Source organism: Stylophora pistillata, unplaced genomic scaffold (genome assembly GCF_964205215.1).
Source record: "Stylophora pistillata unplaced genomic scaffold, jaStyPist1.2 SCAFFOLD_51, whole genome shotgun sequence".
NCBI classification, from domain to species: domain Eukaryota; kingdom Metazoa; phylum Cnidaria; class Anthozoa; order Scleractinia; family Pocilloporidae; genus Stylophora; species Stylophora pistillata.
Window position 1 is genome coordinate 45,413 of NW_028290757.1, and position 22,696 is coordinate 68,108.

Here is a 22,696-nt window from a genome sequence, read left to right on the forward strand (position 1 = left end):
ACACCGCAAAAGACAACTCAAGGGTTAAAACAATCTCTTCTCCCATCCTAAGAGAGAAAAACCAGCGGGAAAAAAAGATGGCCTCTCTCGTAGACCTGTGCTATGCTTCCGACGACGACGAATCACAGATCCTAGACTTTCACGATCAAACCACGCAACATCCTCCGACTTCGACTTCGACTTCGAATTTATCGCCTGTAAGCCACGAGGCACAGGCAACGCAGCAAAAATCACCACAACCAGATTGCCTTGGCCAATTGGACAGCCCGCACCATTTGACTCCTACACCTACCCGGAAAAAACTCACCTACGCCCTAAGTCCGCGAGATATCCCACCCGATGTGGACGTCTTTCTGGATGCTGTTTCCAATTACTTCACTAGAGCGGTGAACCTTGAACGACAAAGTGCAGCCGTCGCGCAGTCCACTTTCCTCAAAGCGCGTGAGCGCATGATGTGTAAGTCACTACATGAACACTTATTATTCGCAGTCAATTACCTTGCTAGCTTATTCGCATTCAAATATCTCGCTCGCTCGCAAGCAAGTAAGCAACACACACGTGCGTCACACCTGACCTGATTTTCTGTTTTTCTGTTTCATCTCAAGGCTACCTTGGATTTTTGAAGAGATATCTCGGAATGGACCTAGCACCAGATGTTTTTCTCCGCCTAAGTCTCATGGAACAATATTTCAACTTTCTCAGGGTGAGTGCAGATTTGAATTTTGGCAATTGTTTCTTGTCGCCTTTAGGAAATAACTTTGCCGACAAAAACTGCAAAACTGTCTCAAGCCATCTGATAGGACGGCAACAAAGGTAAAAGAAAAGGAAAAATCAGAGATTGTGCCATATTTTCAGGCTTAAATTGTGCAGCAAGATACAACCGTTGTGCCCCATAAATCATTCGAGTTTTTCAGGCTTCATTGCTTTTGTTTGACCAGCTTTCAAAAGACGTTCTTGTCTTGCAAGTTTGCAGCTTGTTCAACGTCAGCAATATTTTTAACTCGGCCAATGCCCTACTGGTCTCCCCGCAGCCGTCACGTTTCGCGCGGCGAGGCACGTGCTTGCTTGAGACAAAAAGGACACCTTGACAAATATGACATGACGCCCTTAGACCGCTGACCATAATGCTTGTCTCTTGAATCAAAATGGCTGCCGGAACTACTTCGCCGGTCAGCTCAGCTCTGCCAATTTCTCTCACTTGTTTTTTGGTTGTACGTGACCTGGATTTACTCAAATGTTGTTGCTAGGACGAGAGGCAATGCAGTTCGGCGACAATTTCAAACCACGTGAGCTCACTGCTTTATGCGGTGAAGTTTCTGCATAAGGAACACGGTCCTGGTTTCAAGGATGTACAAATGATTCGTCAGTTGAGAGCACAGGCAACGATATTTCAAAAGCAAGGCGACAGAGAACGGCCTTCGTCGCGAGAAGAGTTCGAAGCCCTAAATCGCTGGCTACCCTGGTGAGTTCTCTTTTGTTCTTTTGAGCCAGTACCTGTAAACTGGCAAATTAATAATTTTAGCAATGATACTGGTATACTGTAGGGACCAATGGATTTGTTATTGTCCATTTGAGATATGTATCAATCAACTTGAACTGAAGTAACAGGGGAATCAGGAAAATTGCCCTTCAGAAAAGCAGTTGGAGAGCAGTTCCCACATGGAATGTCTTTGTCAGTGTTTTCTAGCTACATTCCCACAGAGAAAGTATTAAAGATGTTAGCATTAGCACAGGGATTGTCAACAGTTTTACCACTTTCAAGAATACTGGGAAATGTAATCAGCTTTTACTTTACCAATGTTGATGATTGATATCTAATTCCAGACCATGTTTTTCTCATATTCATCTTATTACACAAAAAGTCATTTTTAAAATCATCGGATTTGCTAGCTATAATTTTTTTCTTTGACAACACTATTCCTGAAGTTCTTACGAAGATACATCAGATTAGGATTTGAATGTGGACACCTATGGATCTGGGAATAGAGCTTATCTCTGTATTGTATTTTGGCAAGAATGCATTTAGTGATACCGGGCTTGGTAGACCACTTGATTTTGCGTTTGGAGAGCTTTCGACACGGTGCATGATAATTTACAAGTTGAGATATCTGATCATAGCAAAATATTGAATCTAGTGTTGGCATCTATAACGATCACTTGAGATGTTATTCCAGATCTAGACGTGAAAATTAAGTCATTGATAAATTTCTCTTCACCGAGTTTGGAAAAGTCATTTTTATAATAGTTTAAAACTTTATATAGTCTACATGTGAGCAGGCTAACAATTGTGCATGACATTGCAATATTTTTTGTTAGAATTTTAGAATTACATCTTCAGAAACTATTTCCTATGATAACCAAATTATCATACACACAGGATTTGCATCATAAATTTCCTTTAGAATGATCACACCTAACTTCCAAAATTCTAGAGAATTTCCTGCTATTGCTCGATTCCTTATAAAAGAAGTACAGTTAGTTAGTTTAACTCAGTAGTTCAGAGTGTCCAGACCAGCACTTACTAGCTCAGAACCTCTTGGTCACAGAAAAAGTAACTCCAGTACATGTAACCTCAAGGTAGTGACCTATTCTACTGAGGATTTGGTATGTCACATTTGACCTATTATTGCATGTCTTACAGTTTGAGTTCAAGAATAATATGCTTCATGTGTACTTATCTCAATCCAATTGTTTAGTCTTTGCTTGAGTCCTTATATTAGTTGATTCATGTTCAAAATGTGTCAAGATTGCATTCAGCTTTCAGAACCTTGCATTTATCTGTATACTTGACTTAAAGTTCATTGGTGAAATCAGATATCTCACTACAGTCTTCATTCTTTAGTCCATCAGTAATGACAGATGTTGTCCTGTCACTGAATGAGATTCTACCAGTCTTCCTAGTTTTAAGTCCAAGGAAAATATGAAATTGTGATTGAAATAATTCAGTCTGAGATTGTGTACGATCAGGAATTGAGGAAGATGATTAGAGACTAGATTACCACTGATGGCATTCATAGCATGACTATTTGCAAATATATTATCAATGAAGGTTGCTGATCTTTAAGTAATACGTGTTGATTGTGAGATGCAAGGTACAAGAGAAAAGGAGTTTAGCATTAGCAAGAAATCATTGGACTCAGGATGACTTTCACAATTGAATAAGTTTATATGAAAATCACCCATAATGAAGAGGGACTTATTTACCCTAGTTAGCCGAGATAAAGTTGACTCGAGATGTTCTCTGAACCTTAGGGGTAGAGGAATGGTGTCTATAGGTACAAGGACGAAAAACATTTTTGACTTTTCTATCAATTATGTGGACTTTCTTTGTCGATTCTAAGTCAGCCTCGTCGTTCAATCTTTTAGGGACGAGGTTGTGGCTGCCGTCTCACTCCAACGCGAACGCTTTCAATTGAGCTGGGAGGTCAACATGAAAGCCAGGGAAAGCTGCAACTTGGTCCTTTTAAGCCTGTATGTTTTCATTCCACCATCCCGGGGTCTTGAGATGCGAACTCTTCGAATTGTCACAGAGCCAGACAGCTTGGAGGCACGACAGCGGAAGGAACAAAATCTGCTGGTGATGAGGGAAGATTCCATTGTGCTCCACTTTAATGATTACAAAACCAAAAGCTCCTGTGGACGGGATGAGCTAACTCTGCAGGTGAGATAAGGACTCAGTTTTTAAGAAAGCCCGAAACGCTCTTGTGGCGCTGATGAAAAGAACATTTGTACCAGTTGCAAAGTCTTTGCAAACAATGTGCTTTCCAAACATATAGTTTTTATGCCAGCTCAAGGGAAAAAAGAAATGGACAGCATGTGTTGTTAACATTTGCCAAGTTGCAGCCGGCAAGGGAATTGGGTAGCTAGTTATTTATTTATTTTCTTACGATTATGAAGGATCATTGTAGATTTTGCCGATTTCACATGAACAAAGACACCATACTCATTACTGTGCGAAGAATTTTCCCATCGCTTTCTAAAAAAGGGGAAGTCAACTGAAAAAGGATCTGTCCTTCTTTTTTTAGCCTGGCCACGAGCTGTACAAAGTTCTTGCAAATTACATCAAGGAGTTTCGTCCACGCCTTACAAAGGAGGAAAGTGGGAACTTTTTGCTTTTGGTAAGTAGATTCAACTTATCCCCCGAAACTGGACAATATTCATGAGAACCCTTCAACTCATCACCTTCAACTGGAAAATAGCATGCCACCCTAACCCTAACCCTCACCCTAGCCTAAAACTTGCCTATTTGTACCAAAAGTCTGCCCAGGGGATAAGTCATGACGTCCTGACAGCGTGACATTAATGACGTCACAACCACCTCAAATGTCACCCAACACGCGTCACAGACATACACGCGTACAGAGAAAAGACCAAAGAAACAAAAACAACAGAACAAAAACACAAAAAAAGCACAATAGTGACTTCGATGGCCGTATTTCCTCAAGTATGACGTCATTGACGTTACTCTGACGTCATACGTCACGAAATACGCGTGACTGCACCACACGCGTGAAAGAAAAAGATCACAATTTTGAGTGAAATGTGCGCATCTCGTCATGTATGACGTCATGCACCTCATCATGGCATGAAGTGGATGACATCACGCCTCGCCTGGGTTGCGTAATGGCGCCACAAGTGCAATATCAATTGAGAAAACTGCTAGAGGTCTAAGTCCACCAAAGTGCTCTTTTTTTAAGTTTCTCAAGCCCCATTTTCCCAAAGCACATTAATGTAGACATGCTTAGAAAGGTCTCTGCAAGAGGAACACTTTGATATGTATAAAACTCCTTAACTCCTTAATGGGCATGCTCAGCGGAAGAGGTCGAAAACGAGGGGAGGTCCACCAAAGTGGTTTTCCTTGAGTTTGTCAAGCTTCATCTCACCAAACCACACTAAAGTAGTCATGGTTGGGAAGATCTCTGCCAGAGGAACACTTTAATATGTATAAAACTCAATAGGTTAAGAAACCCCTTAAGATACAGCAGTTAGTTAGGGTTGCAATCTAGGGCTAGGGTTAGGCTAGGGGTTAGGGTTGCAATCTAGGGCTAGGGTTGCAATCTAGGGTTAGGGTTGCAATCTAGGGCTAGGGTTGCAATCTAGGGTTAGGGTTAGGCTAGGGGTTAGGGTTAGCACCTTCACGTCTAAGGGAATCACCCTAGAATTAACTCAGTCCTGCCCAAATCTGGCATGTAGATTGTAAAGTGCATGATCTCTTATGGGGAAAAGTATCAGCTCAATCCGTCGCGAAGCATGCATTTTTGAACGAAGCAAAAAGGTCCGGTATAGGTATAACACCCACACAAGACTTGAACTTGTAACTTCACCTTGATACTAGGGCTTGATCTCAAACCTGCTAAAAGCTTTATTCCTGAGAGTTGAGCTCTGAAATTTTCACAGGATTCTTATGGCGTTCTCTCCATCTCGAGGAGCAAGTTTGACGTCAATCCGTGTCATACTTTTCATTTTAGGTGCATTTTGTCATCAGATGTCCATCCGCCACAAAGAGTTAGTGCTAGGCTTACCAGGTTTCTAAGGTCTTGCCACGCATCATTTCATCGAATCACAGCATGTGATACACTGTTAGGAAGGTCTCGTCGAGAAGAACATCTTCACGTGTTTCAATCTACTGAGCCTAATAATGCGCATGCGTTGGAGAAGGTAAAAAGTCGAAAAAAAGGGGCATTTTGACAGTTCCGTTTGAAAGGCTACGAAAACCATGAAAACCTGCCGAAACGGACAGAAGAGGACATTGAAATGATTGTTCATTCTATTGACAGTCGTGTGGTTTAATGGGTGTAGAAAATGATCCATTGGAAAATTTTCTACGAATTTTCTTGTTTGACGGGGTGAAATAAGTACGCTTTGCAGACCTATCTTTCTTAGCTTTCAAAATTCGTAGAAAAATCAATTTTCATCCGTTTCTCGTTAAACTTACATCGATGCAATAAGCTTTGAAAGTACTTTCCACTAGAATTATAAAAAGAGATGAAAGTTGGCGTCTCCACACTCTGTCAAAGTTGAAACTTTTTCTCACTTTTACCCCGACCTATTAAAAATGGAAAAATTGCTCTGCTCACAGTATTTTCAACGTCAGTGGTCATTAAACAGCAGGAAAAAGAGAAAAAGGAGGAAAAAGGAAGAGAACAAAAGAAAAAAGAAACAGACAAAAAAGGGCAACTCCGGTATCGAACCCCGGACCGTCAGATTCTCGGTAATCTGCCCGCGGCGGTCATGGAGGGTCAAGAGTTCAATACCGGCCGGTGCGCGACTAAACTCTTTTTTGCTTTTTTTGCTTTTTTCCTCCTTTTTCTTCTTTTACCCCTCCTATTTTCATGCACTTTAGCTGCCGAGCATGGTTTTTCTCTTTATTTTTGAAAATAACCATCTTACCGATTTTCACTTGTACATGTACAAGTAAACAAACAAAATGGCGGACTGCACAATGCGATCGTAGTTTTGCTTTTATCGCCTAAGCCAAGGCCTAAGCCAGCCCACGGACACCCGAAATCAGCTTGCCTCTCCACGCTCTATGTATTGGCCCAGTTTTTTTGCAAAGAAAACGCTTCCTTTGCCAAACAAACGCAAAACCCAACCGGACCACGTGGTGGCAGCCATTCGCAAGTTGCCATCCTAGTTTTCTGCTTTTAGGCCTGAGCAGAGGCCCAAGGCAGCCCACGGACACCCGAAGTCAGCTTAAGAGTCCATTCTGTACCTAGCGGCCCATTCTATTTGCACTTTCAAGCCGTTCCTTTGGCCAACAGACGCACAACATGCTGCCAGCTCATTTGCATAATGCCAAAATCATTTGGCGAGGAGAGGTAGCCCTTCTTGCAAGCTACAACAACTACTAAGTCCCCGAAGCAACTCGCAAATCCCAAGCCCAGCTACACGCCCGACTCGCATTCCACCCACAAAGCCCAAATCTCAACGCATTTTATTTTTTTATTACATTTCAACATCACATAACAGCAGAGTTGCTTCAAGAGTCTTAGCGGCTGTTCGCTCGGGTTCTAATCCACTAGACTGAAACTTGGCCCCTGGCCGAGATACCCCTTCCATTCTTTGAAGAGCTCCTAAGGGCTTTACGGAACCTAGAGGCTTCATGATGCCTCCTCGGTCTCACCAAGCCAACCCAGCGGGAACCCAAGCCAAGTGAACCCAAGCCTCAACCGCTCCTTACCCAGCCCAGGCCCAGGCCCCCCTCTTCAAAATTCTCACCAAGGCCAGCTGAAAAATGCCCACCAGGGCAAATGAACATTTCTGCCGAGGGCAACTGAACACTGCCGAGGGAAAATCAACAACACTGTTCCTTCTATCCTTTTTCCTGCTGTAAAAGACCTTTTGCTGTTGATTTTCTCTAACGCTCGCCTCCGTTCATTAGTTATGACTTCATTCCTATGGAGACTTTGCACCTTGACAGCTTTGCAAGGCCTACACTACTTGCATGGTAGGCTATTGCCTTTTATTTCAATTAACCCTTACCTGACGCTTAAGACTGCTCTTAAAGCAAGATATAGAGTTAGGGTTAGTTAGAAAAACAGCTAGGGTAACCTAAAACCTGGGTTTGACCCGGTTAAATCTTTGAAATTGCTCACTCTTTAGACAGGGATTCTAAGGGTGAATCTTTCAAATTGCTAACCCCTCAAAGGGTGATTTTTCCAAATCTCTCACCCTTCTAAGGGTGAATCTCTCAAATTGCTAACCCTTCAAAGGGTGAATTTTTCAAATCTCTCACCCTTCTAAGGGTGAATCTCTCTAACCCTTTACCCTTCTAATGGTCAATCTCTGAAAAACCCTAACCCTAACACCTAGCTAGCCCTCACCCCTAACTCAAACCCTAGCCCTAAACTCCTAAAACCCGGTTAAATCTTTCAAATTGCTCACTCTTCAAAGAGGGAATCTTTCAGAAACCCGGTTAAATCTTTCAAATTGCTCACTCGTCAAAGAGGGAATCTTTCAGAATCTTTCAAATTGCTAACCCTTCAAAGGGTGAATTTTTCAAATGTCTCACGCTTCTAAGGGTGAATCTTTCAAATTGCTTACCCTTGTAAGGGTGAATCTTTCAAATGTCTTACCCTTCAAATGGGTGAATATTTCAAATGTCTCACCCTTCAAAGGGTGAGTCTATCAAATGTCTCCCCCTTCTAAGGGTGAATCTTTCAAATGTCTTACCCTTTCAAAGGGTGAATCTCTCAAATGTCTTACCCTTGAAACCTAACCCTAAACCCTAGCACTACATTTTCTTGATTCACCTGCAGAGACCTAGGTTAGCACCCTCATAGGGGTCAATGGGATTTCTTAACCACCCTCATAGGGGTCCATGGGATTTCTTAAGCACCCTCGTAGGGGTCCTTGGGATTTCTTAACCACCCTCATAGGGGTGCCTGGGATTGGAAATTAATTCTACTCAGTGTGTCAACCTGATGGTGGTATGGACAGCATGAGGGGGTCTCAGAAAAGCAAAAGCTTGACCACTACATACAGTACTGTTTGTTTTTTTTTTTTTTTACAAGTTCAATGTCATTTTCAGTCTTGAGGAAAAGATCGAGTGATTTGCCCACTGGGGAGGTGTGGTTTGAAAATTGCAAACATTTGTCTTAAAAAATGGTAGAACTGGTTATTATTATTATTGTTATTATTATTATTATTATTATTACTATTACTATAATTATTATTGTGAATTAAAACTGGTTATAGTTCATTTCTGTTCATTGTCCATTCATGAATGTTTTCTTTTTACTTGCACCTTGTAGAACAGGAAGGGTGAAAGCTTTTCAGGACCCGCATTCTCTGCGCACATGAAAAGTTTGTTTCGCAGCCTCACTGGAAAATCGGTGACAATCAACATGCTTCGATCTGCATTCATTACCTGGTCATATGGTAGAGAGTAAGTGGCCATTTTTTTTTTTTACTACTATACAATTCAGCAAATAAGTCATGCCTTTATTTAATGATCGCAACAGCAGATAGCCTCAACTTTTGGCCCTCAGAACATAAACGTACAATTTCATTTAACAATTCTTTAAGAACTCATTATTTATTATCTAGAGGGCCGCAAGTTTATTAGCCTCGGCTATTTCGTGTTAACCCTCGTTAGATAAAGTCTTGACCTTACCTTACCTAAGAAAGAATTAAAATTTCAGTCAAAGCCATGGATAACCCAAGGATTTCAAAATATCCATTCCAGTAAAAAAAGTAAATTTTATAAAAGATATTTCAAGACCAAATCTTGTTCAATACCTCCTTTGAGACCGGTTGTAATGCCGGCCAATTTAAAATTAGCAAATGTGATTCCAGTCTATAAAAAGGGATCCCACACTTGTCTATCCAATTATCAACCAATCTGCTTGATGTCTGTTTTTAATAAATTCCTTGAAAAACTTGCATGCAATAGATTAGTTGATTTCCTTGAAAAGGAAAAAAAAGTGTTCTTTGAAAATGAACTTGGTTTTAGGGCTTAGCAGTCCACTCATCACACTACACTTGGTGTTGTTGATAGATTTCAAAGGGCAATTGATGGGCAATTGACAGGCATTTTTCTTGCGGTATATTCTTAGATGTCAGTAAGGCGTTTGATACCATCAGTCATGAGATATTGTTAAGAAAATTGGAGTTTTTATCTCGATGGCTTCTTTAATTCAGTACTTAGTATCCACAACTACAATACACGAAGTGCAGCAAATCAATCTTATTACCTGCCTCGAGCAAGCACAAACTATGGTATTTTTCATATTCGCTTTAAGGACCAAAGGTCTGGGACTCTCTTGGGCAAGATATAAAGTCAACCCCTTTCAGTAAATTTTAAAAAAAAAAGAAATTAAAAATGAATTACTGTGCCAATATTAATGTCACCCTGGTGTTCTGCTTTGACCAGAGTAATCAGTTTCTTCATAGCTATTACTGTGATTTATTTGTTGCTCTAGGCTCTTTTATAATTTATACATATATATATATATATATATATGTATTTAGTGTGACTTGATTTTCGTAGAACAGTGCTCAATACATAGAAGTAGAGCGAAGTATATATTGTGGGAGGCCCTCAATATATATATATATATATATATATATATATATATATATATATATATATATTTGTTTATTTATTTTTTTTTTATTTATTTATTTATTTTTTTTCATGACTTGCAAATTTCCTTTAGTCTTAATTATTTCTAGTTTAACTCTGTGCGTGTCCCGACCTTAATATTGTAATTGAATTTATAATTTTCTCTTGTACTAAGGCCATTCATTCCACAGGCAACCAAAACAAAACAAACACTTAAGATGAAAACTCAACTTAAACATGCAACTTACACTTGGACCAGTACCCACTAAATTCAGTGTTGTCAATGTAGCCATCTCTAAAACCAGATTTCCATTTCACAGGGACTGCACAGATGCCCTGAAGGCGTCATTGGCGGCCGCGCTCAGACATTCACGGCAACAGGCTCAGCGGACATACGACCGCCGCACCGCCAATGACCGAAAGAGGCTTGCTGTCGACCTGGCCAGAGACTACGCAGAGGACCGTCTGGACGACGGATCCGACGGTGGCCAAGCACAACCGCAGAGTTCCGATGACTGCCCTTTCAAACCCGGTGACTTTGTGGCAGTAGTGGAAGAGGATAGCCGGCTTAACTGCCCAAAGGTTTTGATAGGACAGATCCATTCCCTTGGTCAAGAAGGTGAGGTTTCTCTTCTCTGGTACAAGAACGTTTCAAAGAACTTTTACAGACTGCAACACGGCAGTGGACAGTGGAGGGAGAGTGTTGACAGCCTAGTGCCTGTTACTGTGAAAGCGCCAAAGAATCGACCGGGGTTGTATCAACTGTGCACTTCCCCCCGTCAAATACACAAGGTCGTCTTTGCAGATTAGGATATCTTCAGTCCACTGAAGAACTACAACTCTTTTTCGTGTCATTGCTACAAACATTCATTTTGTTACTTGATCATCCATCTCATGCCATTTTAAAGTGTTGCCGTTTTGTTGACGTGATGGTTGTGATGTGTGTTATGGGTCACAATTTGAATTTTTTTCAAGTTGGGTTGATTCTCGATTTTCCTCTCGAATAATTAGGGCTAGGAGACAAATGAAATTGAGAATCAACCCAGGTCTGGAAAAAAAAAAAAATTCACTCCGATGCAATGTTGACCTGCAACATGCACGCTGTTCTCACAGGCCATTTGATTGGATTTTAAGAAGGGCATTTTGTATCGCCAAAAAAATATCTTTGGAAGTTGAAAAAAAAAAAGAAGAAAAAAAATTGAGTCTGAATTGAAAATTGAATTTTGACCTGCAACATACACACGTGTATGCAATTTGAATTGAGTGGGACCCCAGTATTTCATACTTGGCTCCAAGGCTGCAGAGACATTTATTCAGTCTTGTGCTTGTCTCGTAGACGGTTCACTTTTAAAAATCGCTTTCTATGAACAGTTTCCCTTGGAAAAACAAAAGTAGTGGTGTCGGCAGCGTTTGCGAAGGAATATAGCATTTGTCACGTGTGAGTTGTTGAAGTGATTGTGTTGTGTCTTGTGAGGAAATAAATCGATGTGTTTACATATTCTCAGCTGGTATTGGTTTGCTTGATTTTAAAGAAATGCCAAAATGCTGACAGCTTTCAAAACAATAGCTTCTTTGTCCCATGTGAGGGGGTCTGAGAAGTGCTGGATTTATCAAGTCCCACTGAGAAAGATCTTGGATTCCCTTACATGGAGCACTATAGCTATTTGACTGGAGGTGCAGGGGACCGATGGTCACTGTGAAGTTGGCTGGTCTATCCATATAAGATTGTGATAGGGAGAGGGGGATAGGTATTCTTTTGCTCGCTTTCGTGCTCTTCTGTTTCGGGGTTTCTTCAACCCTTTCGAGTCACAAAAGTGATCAATAATCCCTACATGAGATGCAAAAAGTTATGAGATTTCATGAAATGATCACCTCAGGAAAAGCGCAGGACCTGCATATTCCAAATTGCATGTGCATATGCTCGAATGCACATTACAGGTTAGCTAACCCTCCAGCCTTGGGAAGTTTCATGCCAGATTTGGGCAGGACTGAGTTAATTCTAGGGCGATTCCCCTAGACGTGAAGATGCTAACCCTAACCCCTAGCCCTAGATTGCAACCCTAACCCCTAGCCTAAGCCTAGCCCTAGATTGCAACCCTAACTAACTGCTGTATCTTAAGGGGTTTCTTAACCTATTGAGTTTTATACATATGAAAGTGTTCCTCTGGCAGAGATCTTCCCAACCAGGACTACTTTAGTGTGGTTTGGTGAGATGAAGCTTGACAAACTTAAGGAAAAACCACTTTGGTGGACCTCCCCTCGTTTTCGACCTCTTCCGCTGAGCATGCCCATGAAGGAGTTAAAGAGTTTTATACATATCAAAGTGTTCCTCTTGCAGAGACCTTTCTAAGCATGTCTACATTAATGTGCTTTGGGAAAATGGGGCATGAGAAACTTAAAAAAAGAGCAGTTTGGTGGACTTAGACCTCTAGCAGTTTTCTCAATTGATATTGCACTTGTGGGGGTGATCAAAATCAGTTCTCTCCCCTATGAATGGATCATCAGAAGAACAAGTTATGAGATTTCAACCACTCTCTTAAACCAACTCTCTCTTCCATGAAGATGTCATCATTTACAAAGGACAGCATCCATTAAAATGGTTCAGGCAGAAAACCCTACCCCGATTAAAACCAGCCAAGAAAGAAGAGACTGAATAAAATAACTGCCTTCCTCGTTTCCTTTAAAGATCTGTACAAAGTACTTGTACATAAACGATAGGACATGAGTCCCCTTAAATAGATGCAAAGGCTTCAATTCCCTCTGACCTGACTGAGATGATAAATTGCACTTCTCAGGCCTGGGGTTGGTTTTTGTGCTGTCTTATTTGGGTTTCAAGTCACAAAAGTGATCACAGTCAGTCTTCCCCCCACAATATCACTAGATGAGAAGAGAAAGTTATGAGATTTCCTAAAGTGATCAGCTCAGGAAAAGTGTTTGGGGGGTATTGTATCAAATTCTGTGAAGAAGGTAATGGAAAGATCACTAGGGAGAATTTGTAAGTGGGTATGGGGGGGGCTCAAAGGGTTGTCGTTCGGAATCTTTGCCTTCTTTCAAAAGAAATAACAACCGCTCTCTCTTAGAACCAACTCTCTTACATGAAGATGTCATCATTTACAAAGAACAGCATGTATTAAAATGGTCGTTCTGATCTGACCTGACTCATATAATAAGCTGGACTTTTCATGCTAGCCCAGTACTTCAATTACCCACGACTGGTATGTGCCAAGACATTGAGAAAAGCCTTAGGTAGTAGATTGTGAGAAATTTCATTTGATCAGCTTGGCGATTTTGCTCATTGACCGAAAAAGGAAGCATTGTTTTGTGGAGAAACTGAACGAAACGAAAAGAAAAAAAAAGGCTCATCTCAAGGACTCTTTGCTTGAAGAAAGAAGTGAATTGTCAGCTTCATTTCGGATCTGTACACTCTTTAGATGCTTGAAGGAAGTCACTTGTCGTCTCAATTTGATTTGTACACTCTTTACAGGAATTTCTTTTGTCGGTAAAATATTCTTGCTTTCTCTTCACGGAAAAGTGCTTATTTTTGCAGGTATTTTGGTTAGATTTTGACGTATGATCTCGAAGGGTAATGGGAAACTGCTTTGGCCATCTGCCGTCCAATCGAAGCTTTCCTTCATCATCTCGGCCTAGGGGCTGCGTAGGAGGGCTATGTAAACAAAGGGAGACTCTTTTGGGCTGGATCGATCAAAAGAAATTGTCGGTTTAATACCATATTGTTCAATTATTATTTAATACGATATTGTTCGACCGTCCAAGTCATTCGAGCACCGAGAATGCACAGGCAGCCGCCGGAGCACTGGAACTTGCCCCGTCGAGGCAAGTTCCAGTGTTCGCTCGGCCAAAACACCAAAATAGCTACGTGGGGAAAATCCTCGAATGACGTCAAGAGGCTTTTTTGGGACGTCTATTTGGAGAAAATTGACGTCAATAGGTAAACAAAGTAAGGCAAGATCTATTTTGGGAAATTTGACGTAAGGTGCCCCCGTTATATATAAGTGTCCCCTGGCAAAATAAAAATAAATACATATTAAAGAAACGTACTTGAAGCCGCAGCGAGAACCTCTAAAAATGAGCCGGAAAGCTGCGATCTCCGATTATTTTTCATCCAAGAGTTCGAGTCCAGCGAACGAGGAACGAGATTCGCAGGAATTATTTCGGTAGGGGAAGCATTATTTAGTATTGTTTTCAATAGTAGAAATCGCTGTAGCATCTTGTAACACTTCCAAGAGGAATTGTTTGTTTGTTTCCACTCGGAACTCGCTGTGGCTATATACATATGCCCGGCAGCCGGGAATGGTCTTAAATAGACTAAATGCCCGGCAGTCAGAAAATCTCACCGAATTTTCACTGAAAGCTTCGATCTTTCAAGCCTCTTGAGAGTATTAAATGTTTCTTTAGCAAGGTCAAGCGACTCTAAATATTATTTTGGTTTTCTAGCTAGCTCACCATCGAAAGATCTGATCGTGGCCATACTATAAAATGGCTATCTGGTGACACACTTCGAAAAACTCGTCTCAAACCTAACAGCCAAATGAATAAAGGCCGATAGTTTCTAAAGAAAATGTTTGGGGCTGCGTCGGTGGGGGTAAGGAAATAATTTGAACATATCAACAAAGTTGAAATGGTAAATTGGCCACCGTTACGATTATAAAAGCTGACCTTTCGAGCGTTAGCCCTCCGTTCGTCGGAGCGAATCTAACAGCCAAATATTTACTTGGCGAATTCCGACTGAAAGCCTCAAGCGATCACTATAATTATTTTGCTTTTACATTGGGCGAAAAAACTGTTGGTTTTTCTTTTGTTTTGTTTCCGTTTTGTTTTGTCTTGTTTTTGTTTTATAACTATTATTATTCCGATAAAATGCTTAAAAATCGAAAAATACATTGAAATGTCTGATAAAAATTTAAGAAAAGCGAGTGCATACACACCTCGGTTCATAATAATGATAGCTATGATAATAATGCTGAACACTTCTTGGCTCAGTATTCCTGGCTTTAGCTATGATTCCCAGAAATAGCTTTCTCATTGCCTTGTTGTTATTCCTTATCATTATGCCTTACTATGATTCCTTATTATTTCCCTTACTATTATATAGCAATAATTTCCATCAAATCTTCTGCAATACAAAATATTAACAGCGAATAAAACGATGAAAAAGAACTCACTTTCGGCTCACATCTGCACCTTTTTTTTTTTTTTCTTTCAAAGCGTCTGGAAAACTATAGATAACGGAGTCAAATCTGAACAGATTCAAAGTCTAATAATCTGATAAGTAAAAGCATATCTAAAACTATACAGAAAAGAGAAAGGTGAATGGCAAATCTAGAGTCCTATTATTGTTATTATTATTATTATTATTATTATTATTATTATTATTATGATTATTATTATTATGATTCTCATTATTCTCGTAGATCCTCGCAAGAGAGTGACGACGGTAGTGGCAGAGACGACAAGAGTCCACCAAGAAGGTAAATGATATCAACTAAATGATGATGACACGTGGAACCAGGGTAAAGCCGTCAAATCTGTTCTCTGTTTTCATGACAGAGTTCAGAGAGAATTCCACTATTACGCTGAAACTTTTGAGAAAGATAGCTTACTTGACTTTTGTAAGGCATTCGACGTGAACTCGGATATTCTGGTCAAACCGCCGATTATGCCTTCTTAACCTATGGTTTCACTTCTTGGGGCAGCAGGCGTAGCTAGTTCATTTCACCGTGATTTCAAATGCATTTGGAACGAGCCTAGACAACTTAACACGATCGCGTATCTTGTTCTGTGTAGGAAAAACCAGAGAAGTCGAGAAACCAGTGGCGCTGGAGCAAGGTAGGATCCTCATGTTTTCTGTTTGTTTTTAGTAACCCAGGATCTGCGATATATCTTTGGTGTACAATTTTGTCGCGCGCACTCGGTACGTTCTGGAAATGGCCACAATCTGTATCTATTGCCATTGTTACTTGTGTAAAAAAAAAAACAACAACAAACAAAAAGTGTGTCTGTCTTGGATTTTCAGACAGTTGCTTGACACGGAGGCTGCAGCAGAAGGTGGTAGGAGGTGGGTCAAATCGCTCCTCTACTTGGCCCATTTTTTTCCCTTTTCTCTTTTGGTAGCCGTAGGGTAATGGTCTAATAGGAGGTTTTTGCGCCGACAGAGCTGACGACCACGATGATGAGGAAGACGTGCAGACGCCCGGGGACAGGACATTTTTAGTGCCAGAAGAGGAACTTGTAGAGGAGAGCAGTCAGTCCTTTTACCGAAAACAGGAGGCACTTTCCGTCCAAAGGGACGCGGAGACTGTACAGCCATACTTTCCCTTGGCATTCGCAGAATCCCCGGACAGGCCTCTAGCCTTCAACTTTGATTTGTTCTTGTTGGACAGTCTGACGCTGCCAAGACACATAGTGCCTCGCGACTCTGATGAGGAGAGGGTCTCCAACGCACTTACCTTCGAAGACGCAGCCAGCGCAATACGTTACTGCACACGCAGCCTAGAGATTGGGTGGAAAGACACGCTTCCTTTGCCCTCTCCGTCTGATCCAACCCAGAAGTCTCCCCGTCGCAAACATCTACTCAGAGACCTGAACAAGTGGGAACTTTTCCGACGTGACGGGGCAAAGTTGACCGAAGCCCTAACTAGCAGACAAGCGCCTTTAGACAGCAATTTAAACCTGGTTCGCTTGGACAGGTAGGTCGTTTTCTTTTTTTCATTTTCATATGATTTGATTTGATTTCCGCGTTAGGCTTAAACTCTTACCCCTTGGCTAATGGTCGGAGTATTTAGATCTCCTATTTTTTTTCTCTTCTTTAAATGACTTCGTGGACAGATAGATCTAGCCCGCCGGACCTTTGGATCATTTTTTATCACCTGTTACCGGCCAGTCAGACTCGCCTAGGAAGGATGCTCAGCTTTTCCCTTGAATGAAACCAAATATGAGCAAAGCATCTACTTGCAGAGACTTTGACTCGATTAGAATGATTCCTTTCGTGGAACAATATTCCAATTAACAACAAACATATGAAACATATTCCAGTTGATGCTAGGCAGTCAGAGCCCCTTGGCTCTTTTAGGGGCGAGCTTCAGGATTTTGACTTTAAAAGACTCTTACATGTCTTTGATGGCGAACATTATCGCACTTTTAAAATAATCTGTCCTAAATGTCGTCGGAGCTACAAACCCACTCGGTTTGTAGCTCTTAGATTCTAGTTTTTGCCTCCTTTTTGCGTGAGCGTATTAGATCTAGGGAATGGAGGGGGAATAGGATGCTTAGTTTTTTGTTTCAGTTTTTTTTTTTCGGTTTCTCTTTCAGTTTTGTGTCTCTGTTTTTCGTGTACTTTGTAGAAATACTTAAGTAAATGAATCAATCCATTTCTTTCCTTAATTCTTGTTTGGTAATCCTTCGTCTCCATGTAGGTTTGGAAATATCATGGTCTGGAATGCACCTCCCTGGTCCCTGGCCAGCCCAGAATACACGCACGGCTTTCCCAGGAAGCTCGTTACGCAAGACCACGGGGGTTTTCTACCGGGCAACATAACAGTGTCGGCGAAAGCCAGTAATCTGACGTTGAGGCGACTGGCTGTGTGCGACGTGGCCTGCTTGGTAAGTCGGGCAACCACCGCGGGCTCAGGTCTCAGCAGGGCGCGACTCCTAAACCTCAGGTACGCGGCCATCAGATATCAGAGCGGAACATTCTGTCCGCAGTACCTTGCGTCCGCCATGGTGGAGTACGGCGTGAGCTTTGCCACCTTTGAAGCCCTATCGCCGGAGACCTTAGAAACGCTTCACTCCAACCTGAACCCAGCTTGGAGAGAGGGCGACGAGTCGTCAGCCGCGGAGGGATCCAGCCCTAGCAACGAGGAAGACGACGACGCCGACGAACCCCTGATAGAGTGTCCGCAAAGCGTCATGCGGGAAATCGGCAAGTCGTCCAGCGACGGCACTGCGCAACGCCAGTCCTCCCGAGAGAAAGACAGACTGCTCTGCGATCTGCTCGCGCGGCTAGCTAGCCAACCTGGGCAGCAGAGTGACTCCTCGTCCGAAGGGGACGGCGGTGGGGCCGAAGGGGCAGCAGAAGCCACCACCTCCACGGCTGTCGCCGGCCTTGCCAGAAGAAAGAAGAGAAGGGCTTCCTCTGTAGGCGGTGCTAGAACCAAGGCGACGCGCACGGAAGAAAGGGCGCTGCCTGAGGGCGGACAACCAGGTAATGATAAGGCTGAAAAGCAACCGCGTTAACCAACTGCTGCCTTTTGTTTGATTGTCTGTTTTGTTCGGTTTTTTTTTTTTTTTTTTTTTTTTTTCTGTTCACATTATTTATTTATTAATTTATTTATCTATTTATCTATTTATTTATTTTATTTTATTCTATTATTATTATTATTATTTTTTTTTTTTCACTTCTTAAATGACAGCTGGAGCAGGAGCGACGACCACAGGCCAAGGCGAAGGGCAGACAGCGCAAGCAGAGGCAGAGGATCGCTGGGGCCTGAGGCACTCGTCGGTGCCGGGTCTCCGAATGGAGGATTTCCCCGACGAGGAAACGTGGCAGGCCGTGTCAAACTTCTTCAGAGACCACCAGCCACTTCGCCAAGAGGTAAACTTACATTCGTGATCACCGATCAGATCATCACTGTTAAACCCTGTTGGATCATTTGTGTGCCTCCTGGCGCACTGGTGATGTATATCGTCAATCTTGTTTCCCCTTCTTGTTGTCTGTCCCAACAGGAACTACAAACTGCCATGGCCAGCACAGCGGCAAATGCAGGAGGACGCGCTTGGAAAGAAGATCCGGAGGCAGTGCAAGAGGCCACCAGCCAGCGAGTCGCAGACGCGCACCGTCAAATGGTGGCCGAGAAGATGGCAAGCCTCTTTGTCATCTGCGCCGCTGCCTGTGACTGCCCAGAGGAGAGCTGTGCCCTGAAGGCCGGTCGATTTTGGCCGCAGATGGAGCCAGCAGACCCCTGTCGGCGACAACCACCATGTCCCGTCTGCAGGGTGTTTGCTCGTCACCTGGATCTCTGCCATCTCCTGGCTAGGAGCTCCACTAGCAAGGGCGCCCTCTTCAGCCGACTGCTGGCCAGTGCGGTGGCCGTCCACCAACTCTACGAGCTGGCAGTCCCCAAGTCATTGCCCCCCGGCCAGAAAACTACGAGGAAGCAGTCTGTAAAGGCCTTGCTGTGCTCCCTTTTAGAAGTGGAAAGAAATAGGTTGCAGTGCATCCGACGCATCGGGGAGCTAGCCCTGCTGGTGCCCCAGCTGCTCTGCGTTCAATTGTCCAGTGGTCGAGCGGCCTTCTGGGAACAGCTGCGGAGGGTAGCAAACACGGTCATCGCCCAACGCGGTCGACAGGCCAAACTGCTGGCTCTGGAAGCCATCCGTAAGAGGTTGCCCGACGATTCTTCCTGGAAGGACTTTCTGACCCCCTCTCTCCAAACCTGAAAAGTGTCCTATTCTAAATGGCAGTGACTGCGCCTGCGAATGACTTGGACTTTGCACGCGTTCAGATTTTTCAATTGTGTTAGAGTTAGTTTGTTTTTCTTCCTTCCTTCCTTCCTTCCTCGTTCTCGCTGTCATGTTCTGTTCGTCACTCACCGGCGCGACCGATCGCCGGTCTAGGACTCTTTAGCATATAGAGGTTCGCTACTATGTTAGCTATGTTAACCATCTTGTCAAAAATGTAGGTAGTTTCGCCCTTAAGAATCTCAGGAGAAACAATCACTTCACAAGCTTTACTTTTTACCAGTTCATCAGGTTCGACGGCTAGGAATAGATCAACTGATTACAAGTACTTTTAAGTTTGAGAGGAAATTGAATGTTTTATTGTAGTGTAGCTTCTTATTTAGTTTGAAATGTGTCTCAGTATAATCATAAGTTGGCTAGATACTATTTTGTTAAGTACACGAGCCCACAAGCCTTTTACCTTGAATTGTTATCGTGTATAAATAAAGATTCTACTACTACTACTACTAGTTTTATTTCAGGAGGACGCTTGTAAACTGAAGCCACTCCATTAAATCTTGTTTTACAACGAAAACAACCACTGTGTGTGTGTGTGTGTGTGTATCTTAAATTGTTGCTCTAAGGGTTGGGTTTTTTGATATCTACAGGTGTTTTCTTCTCTTCTTCTATTTTTTTTTTTTTTTTTTTTTTTTTTTCGCAAATAGATTTGGACATATTATTTTTGGAAAATTGCAGAGCGCAATTGCATTCAAATCTATGAAAAAGAGTCATACTGAAATCAGAAAATCCAAACTCAAACATTAAATCTAAATATCTCCTTACTCAAATGATTCCAAGTCATATGTTATTAAATCATCCATATCAATCATCAACATTTTGTTACAGGTTTCAGTTCTTCATCAGTTTGGTTACAATAGTAACACCATTAGAATGGAGAGATCCATTTCATGTCAGAGTGGCAATACCAAAGGAAGGAAAGATGGGAAGAAATCTTGGGAACAGCTTACCGATGCCAAGTGGCCATGCCCAAAAAAAGTCAAACTGTAAAAATGCTGTGTAGTAGCACGACTCTTTACAGGAATTTCTAAATATCCTGGCTATGCTACCGTATTTAAGCGAAAGAGAATGTCAGATTGCTCGTTAGAAATTTCATGGCAATTCTAGGTTTGTCAGGGTCCACGAAAAAGTCAAGTTTGTGTGACTAAAACTAGAGACCTCGTTTGGGAGGTTGGAATTTTTTTGCCCTATGTACTTCTATAAATATTATCCATACCTCCCCCCCACAGAAGGGACTTTTCTTAAGACCCCCTCCCAACACTCTGGAAATTGCAATGAAGGTTCATACATTTCCTTGAGGCTTTTGGCCTTTGAGATTCCCCCCATTCCCAAGAATTTTCAACCCTCTCTTTAAGCGGAGTATGGACATTTTCTGGAACTACACAATGCCAATTGGGTTGTAGCCTTGCTTCTGCAGTCCTACAACAAATGTAAGAGGACAGAAAGCATAGGAAGTGTGTTTTTTTTTTTTTTTTTTTAATGTGAAATTGAGAAGAACATTGGCACGCCATCCACAAATGCCAGTATGAAATGACAGACCACTTTTTCACAATCAAACAGTGATTAACACAATGGTTAACACACGCTTTTAGAATGAAATAATTCATAAGTAGTTTTCCATAATCCTCCAAATTCCATTCAAACAAGCTATGATCGTATTGACACCAAGTTCCACATTCACATGGGAAAGTTTTCATTTGGCATTGTCACATTGTTTGGAACTAAACATTAGAAACTAGCTTCTTTTAATAATGTTGTAAACAACTTTGCTATTTGTTGTTCACAAAAGTAAGTGAAATAGAAATGGAGAACTTTCACTTTGCTTCCCTTGTTCATTTCATTAGCAACTCTGACTAATTTCCTTGCAAAGACACTTCCCCTCTGTCGTGTGCTTCATTTCGATCTTGTTTTTCTCACTCACATCCTTTGGGAAGGAGAATTGTGAGCATATCCGTACACACACAAAGTAATCGTGCCATGCAATACATCCTTGATCAGTTATGATCAATCCATCACTATCACTAGTAGCTTTGAGAGTTATTGTAACAGTTTCAATTCCTAGTGAAACCACTCTTGGAGCTGGCTCTGTAATTGACCATAGCCCACCACGGTTCTATTACTTGAAATCAGATTTTGCATGCTTTGCAGATCATTTCATGTTGCTGGACCTACAACAAACAAAGAAAAATTACGATTCGTGCAACATATTGCTACAACCAGCTAAAAAATTCCATGTGAGCTGTTTCCAGCAAGTACTTCTCATATTAAACCAGACATTCAGTGTAGCTTCTACAGAAAAACCCTGATCAGTCATTGCAGCTAGGACATGTATATCTAAGTCCAATTTTTGGGGCTGTAACATTTTTAAAAGGCTGACTCGACTCAGTAACTTGCCATGCCCCGAATATATCTCCGAGCGAACGTTTTGGGTCGGTAGAAAGAAATTAGACACCTCAATTAACACAATCGCAACTTACATGCTGCTTAACTGCTGCTACAAACTGCTGATTGACTCTTTCATCGCCTTCTAAAATGTCTAAAATAACTTCCAAATCGTCTCCCCATAGCAAGCGCCATCTTGTTTTGAATGTGACTTGTACCTTCAACCTCAGAGGGCTCCCATTCTTCTTACCGTTTGAACTTCTCCGGCTTTCATAACCACTTCCCGTTCCCTCTATTAACTCTGATCAAACTTTATGATTCTCTCATAGTTAAACACCGCCTTTCACAAACTCCAGATTCTCACAGCCGCACGCCATACATTATTCATTCTAGTCTATCGAGGGAACAGTTTTTCTAAGGCCCAGCCCTCTCGCGGCGGCCGCATCAAGCCCTCAAAAATTCAACTTTTTAGCTCATCCTCAAAGTTTATCATTCTCTCATAATTAAACAGCGCATTTCACAAACACGAGAGTGTGACAGGCGCGCGCTGCACTTTCTATACTATTGAGGGAACAGTTTTTCTAAGGCCCAGCTCTCTCGCGGCGGCTGCATTAAGCTCTCAAAAATTCAACTTTTTAGCTCATCCTCAAAGTTTATCATTCTCTCATAATTAAACAGCGCATTTCACAAACACGAGAGTGTGACAGGCGCGCG

At 42.0% G+C, this 22,696-nt stretch overlaps 2 protein-coding genes and 1 long non-coding RNA gene across 4 annotated transcripts; 2 read left to right on the forward strand and 1 right to left on the reverse strand.

Annotated features, from left to right (window-relative positions):
* The first annotated feature begins 592 nt into the window (after positions 1 to 592).
* On the forward strand, positions 593 to 11,570 carry LOC148715995 (uncharacterized). 2 transcript variants are annotated; one of them, XM_088746183.1, is made up of 6 exons: positions 593 to 703; positions 1,248 to 1,462; positions 3,367 to 3,661; positions 4,026 to 4,118; positions 8,754 to 8,887; positions 10,387 to 11,570. In XM_088746183.1, the coding sequence occupies exons 1-6, from the start codon at positions 638 to 640 to the stop codon at positions 10,874 to 10,876; spliced, it is 1,293 nt and encodes a 430-aa protein (XP_088602309.1). In that variant the 5' UTR covers positions 593 to 637; the 3' UTR covers positions 10,877 to 11,570. The 2 variants fall into 2 exon arrangements, with proteins under 2 accessions (XP_088602309.1, XP_088602310.1); XM_088746184.1 differs by lacking the exon at positions 593 to 703 and adding an exon at positions 1,131 to 1,169.
* A 2,368-nt stretch (positions 11,571 to 13,938) lies between these two features.
* Positions 13,939 to 19,562, forward strand: LOC148715996 (uncharacterized). Its single transcript, XM_088746175.1, has 8 exons — positions 13,939 to 14,241; positions 15,499 to 15,555; positions 15,872 to 15,913; positions 16,101 to 16,142; positions 16,240 to 16,773; positions 17,500 to 18,287; positions 18,496 to 18,677; positions 18,809 to 19,562. Exons 1-8 carry the CDS (start codon positions 14,153 to 14,155, stop codon positions 19,520 to 19,522), a joined length of 2,448 nt encoding a protein of 815 aa, XP_088602301.1. The 5' UTR covers positions 13,939 to 14,152; the 3' UTR covers positions 19,523 to 19,562.
* An 803-nt stretch (positions 19,563 to 20,365) lies between these two features.
* Positions 20,366 to 22,346, reverse strand: LOC148715997 (uncharacterized). Its single transcript, XR_015995722.1, has 2 exons — positions 22,078 to 22,346; positions 20,366 to 21,768 (listed from the first exon to the last, which is right to left on the reverse strand). It is a non-coding gene; the product is annotated as an uncharacterized LOC148715997 (long non-coding RNA).
* Between the last annotated feature and the right edge of the window lie 350 nt (positions 22,347 to 22,696).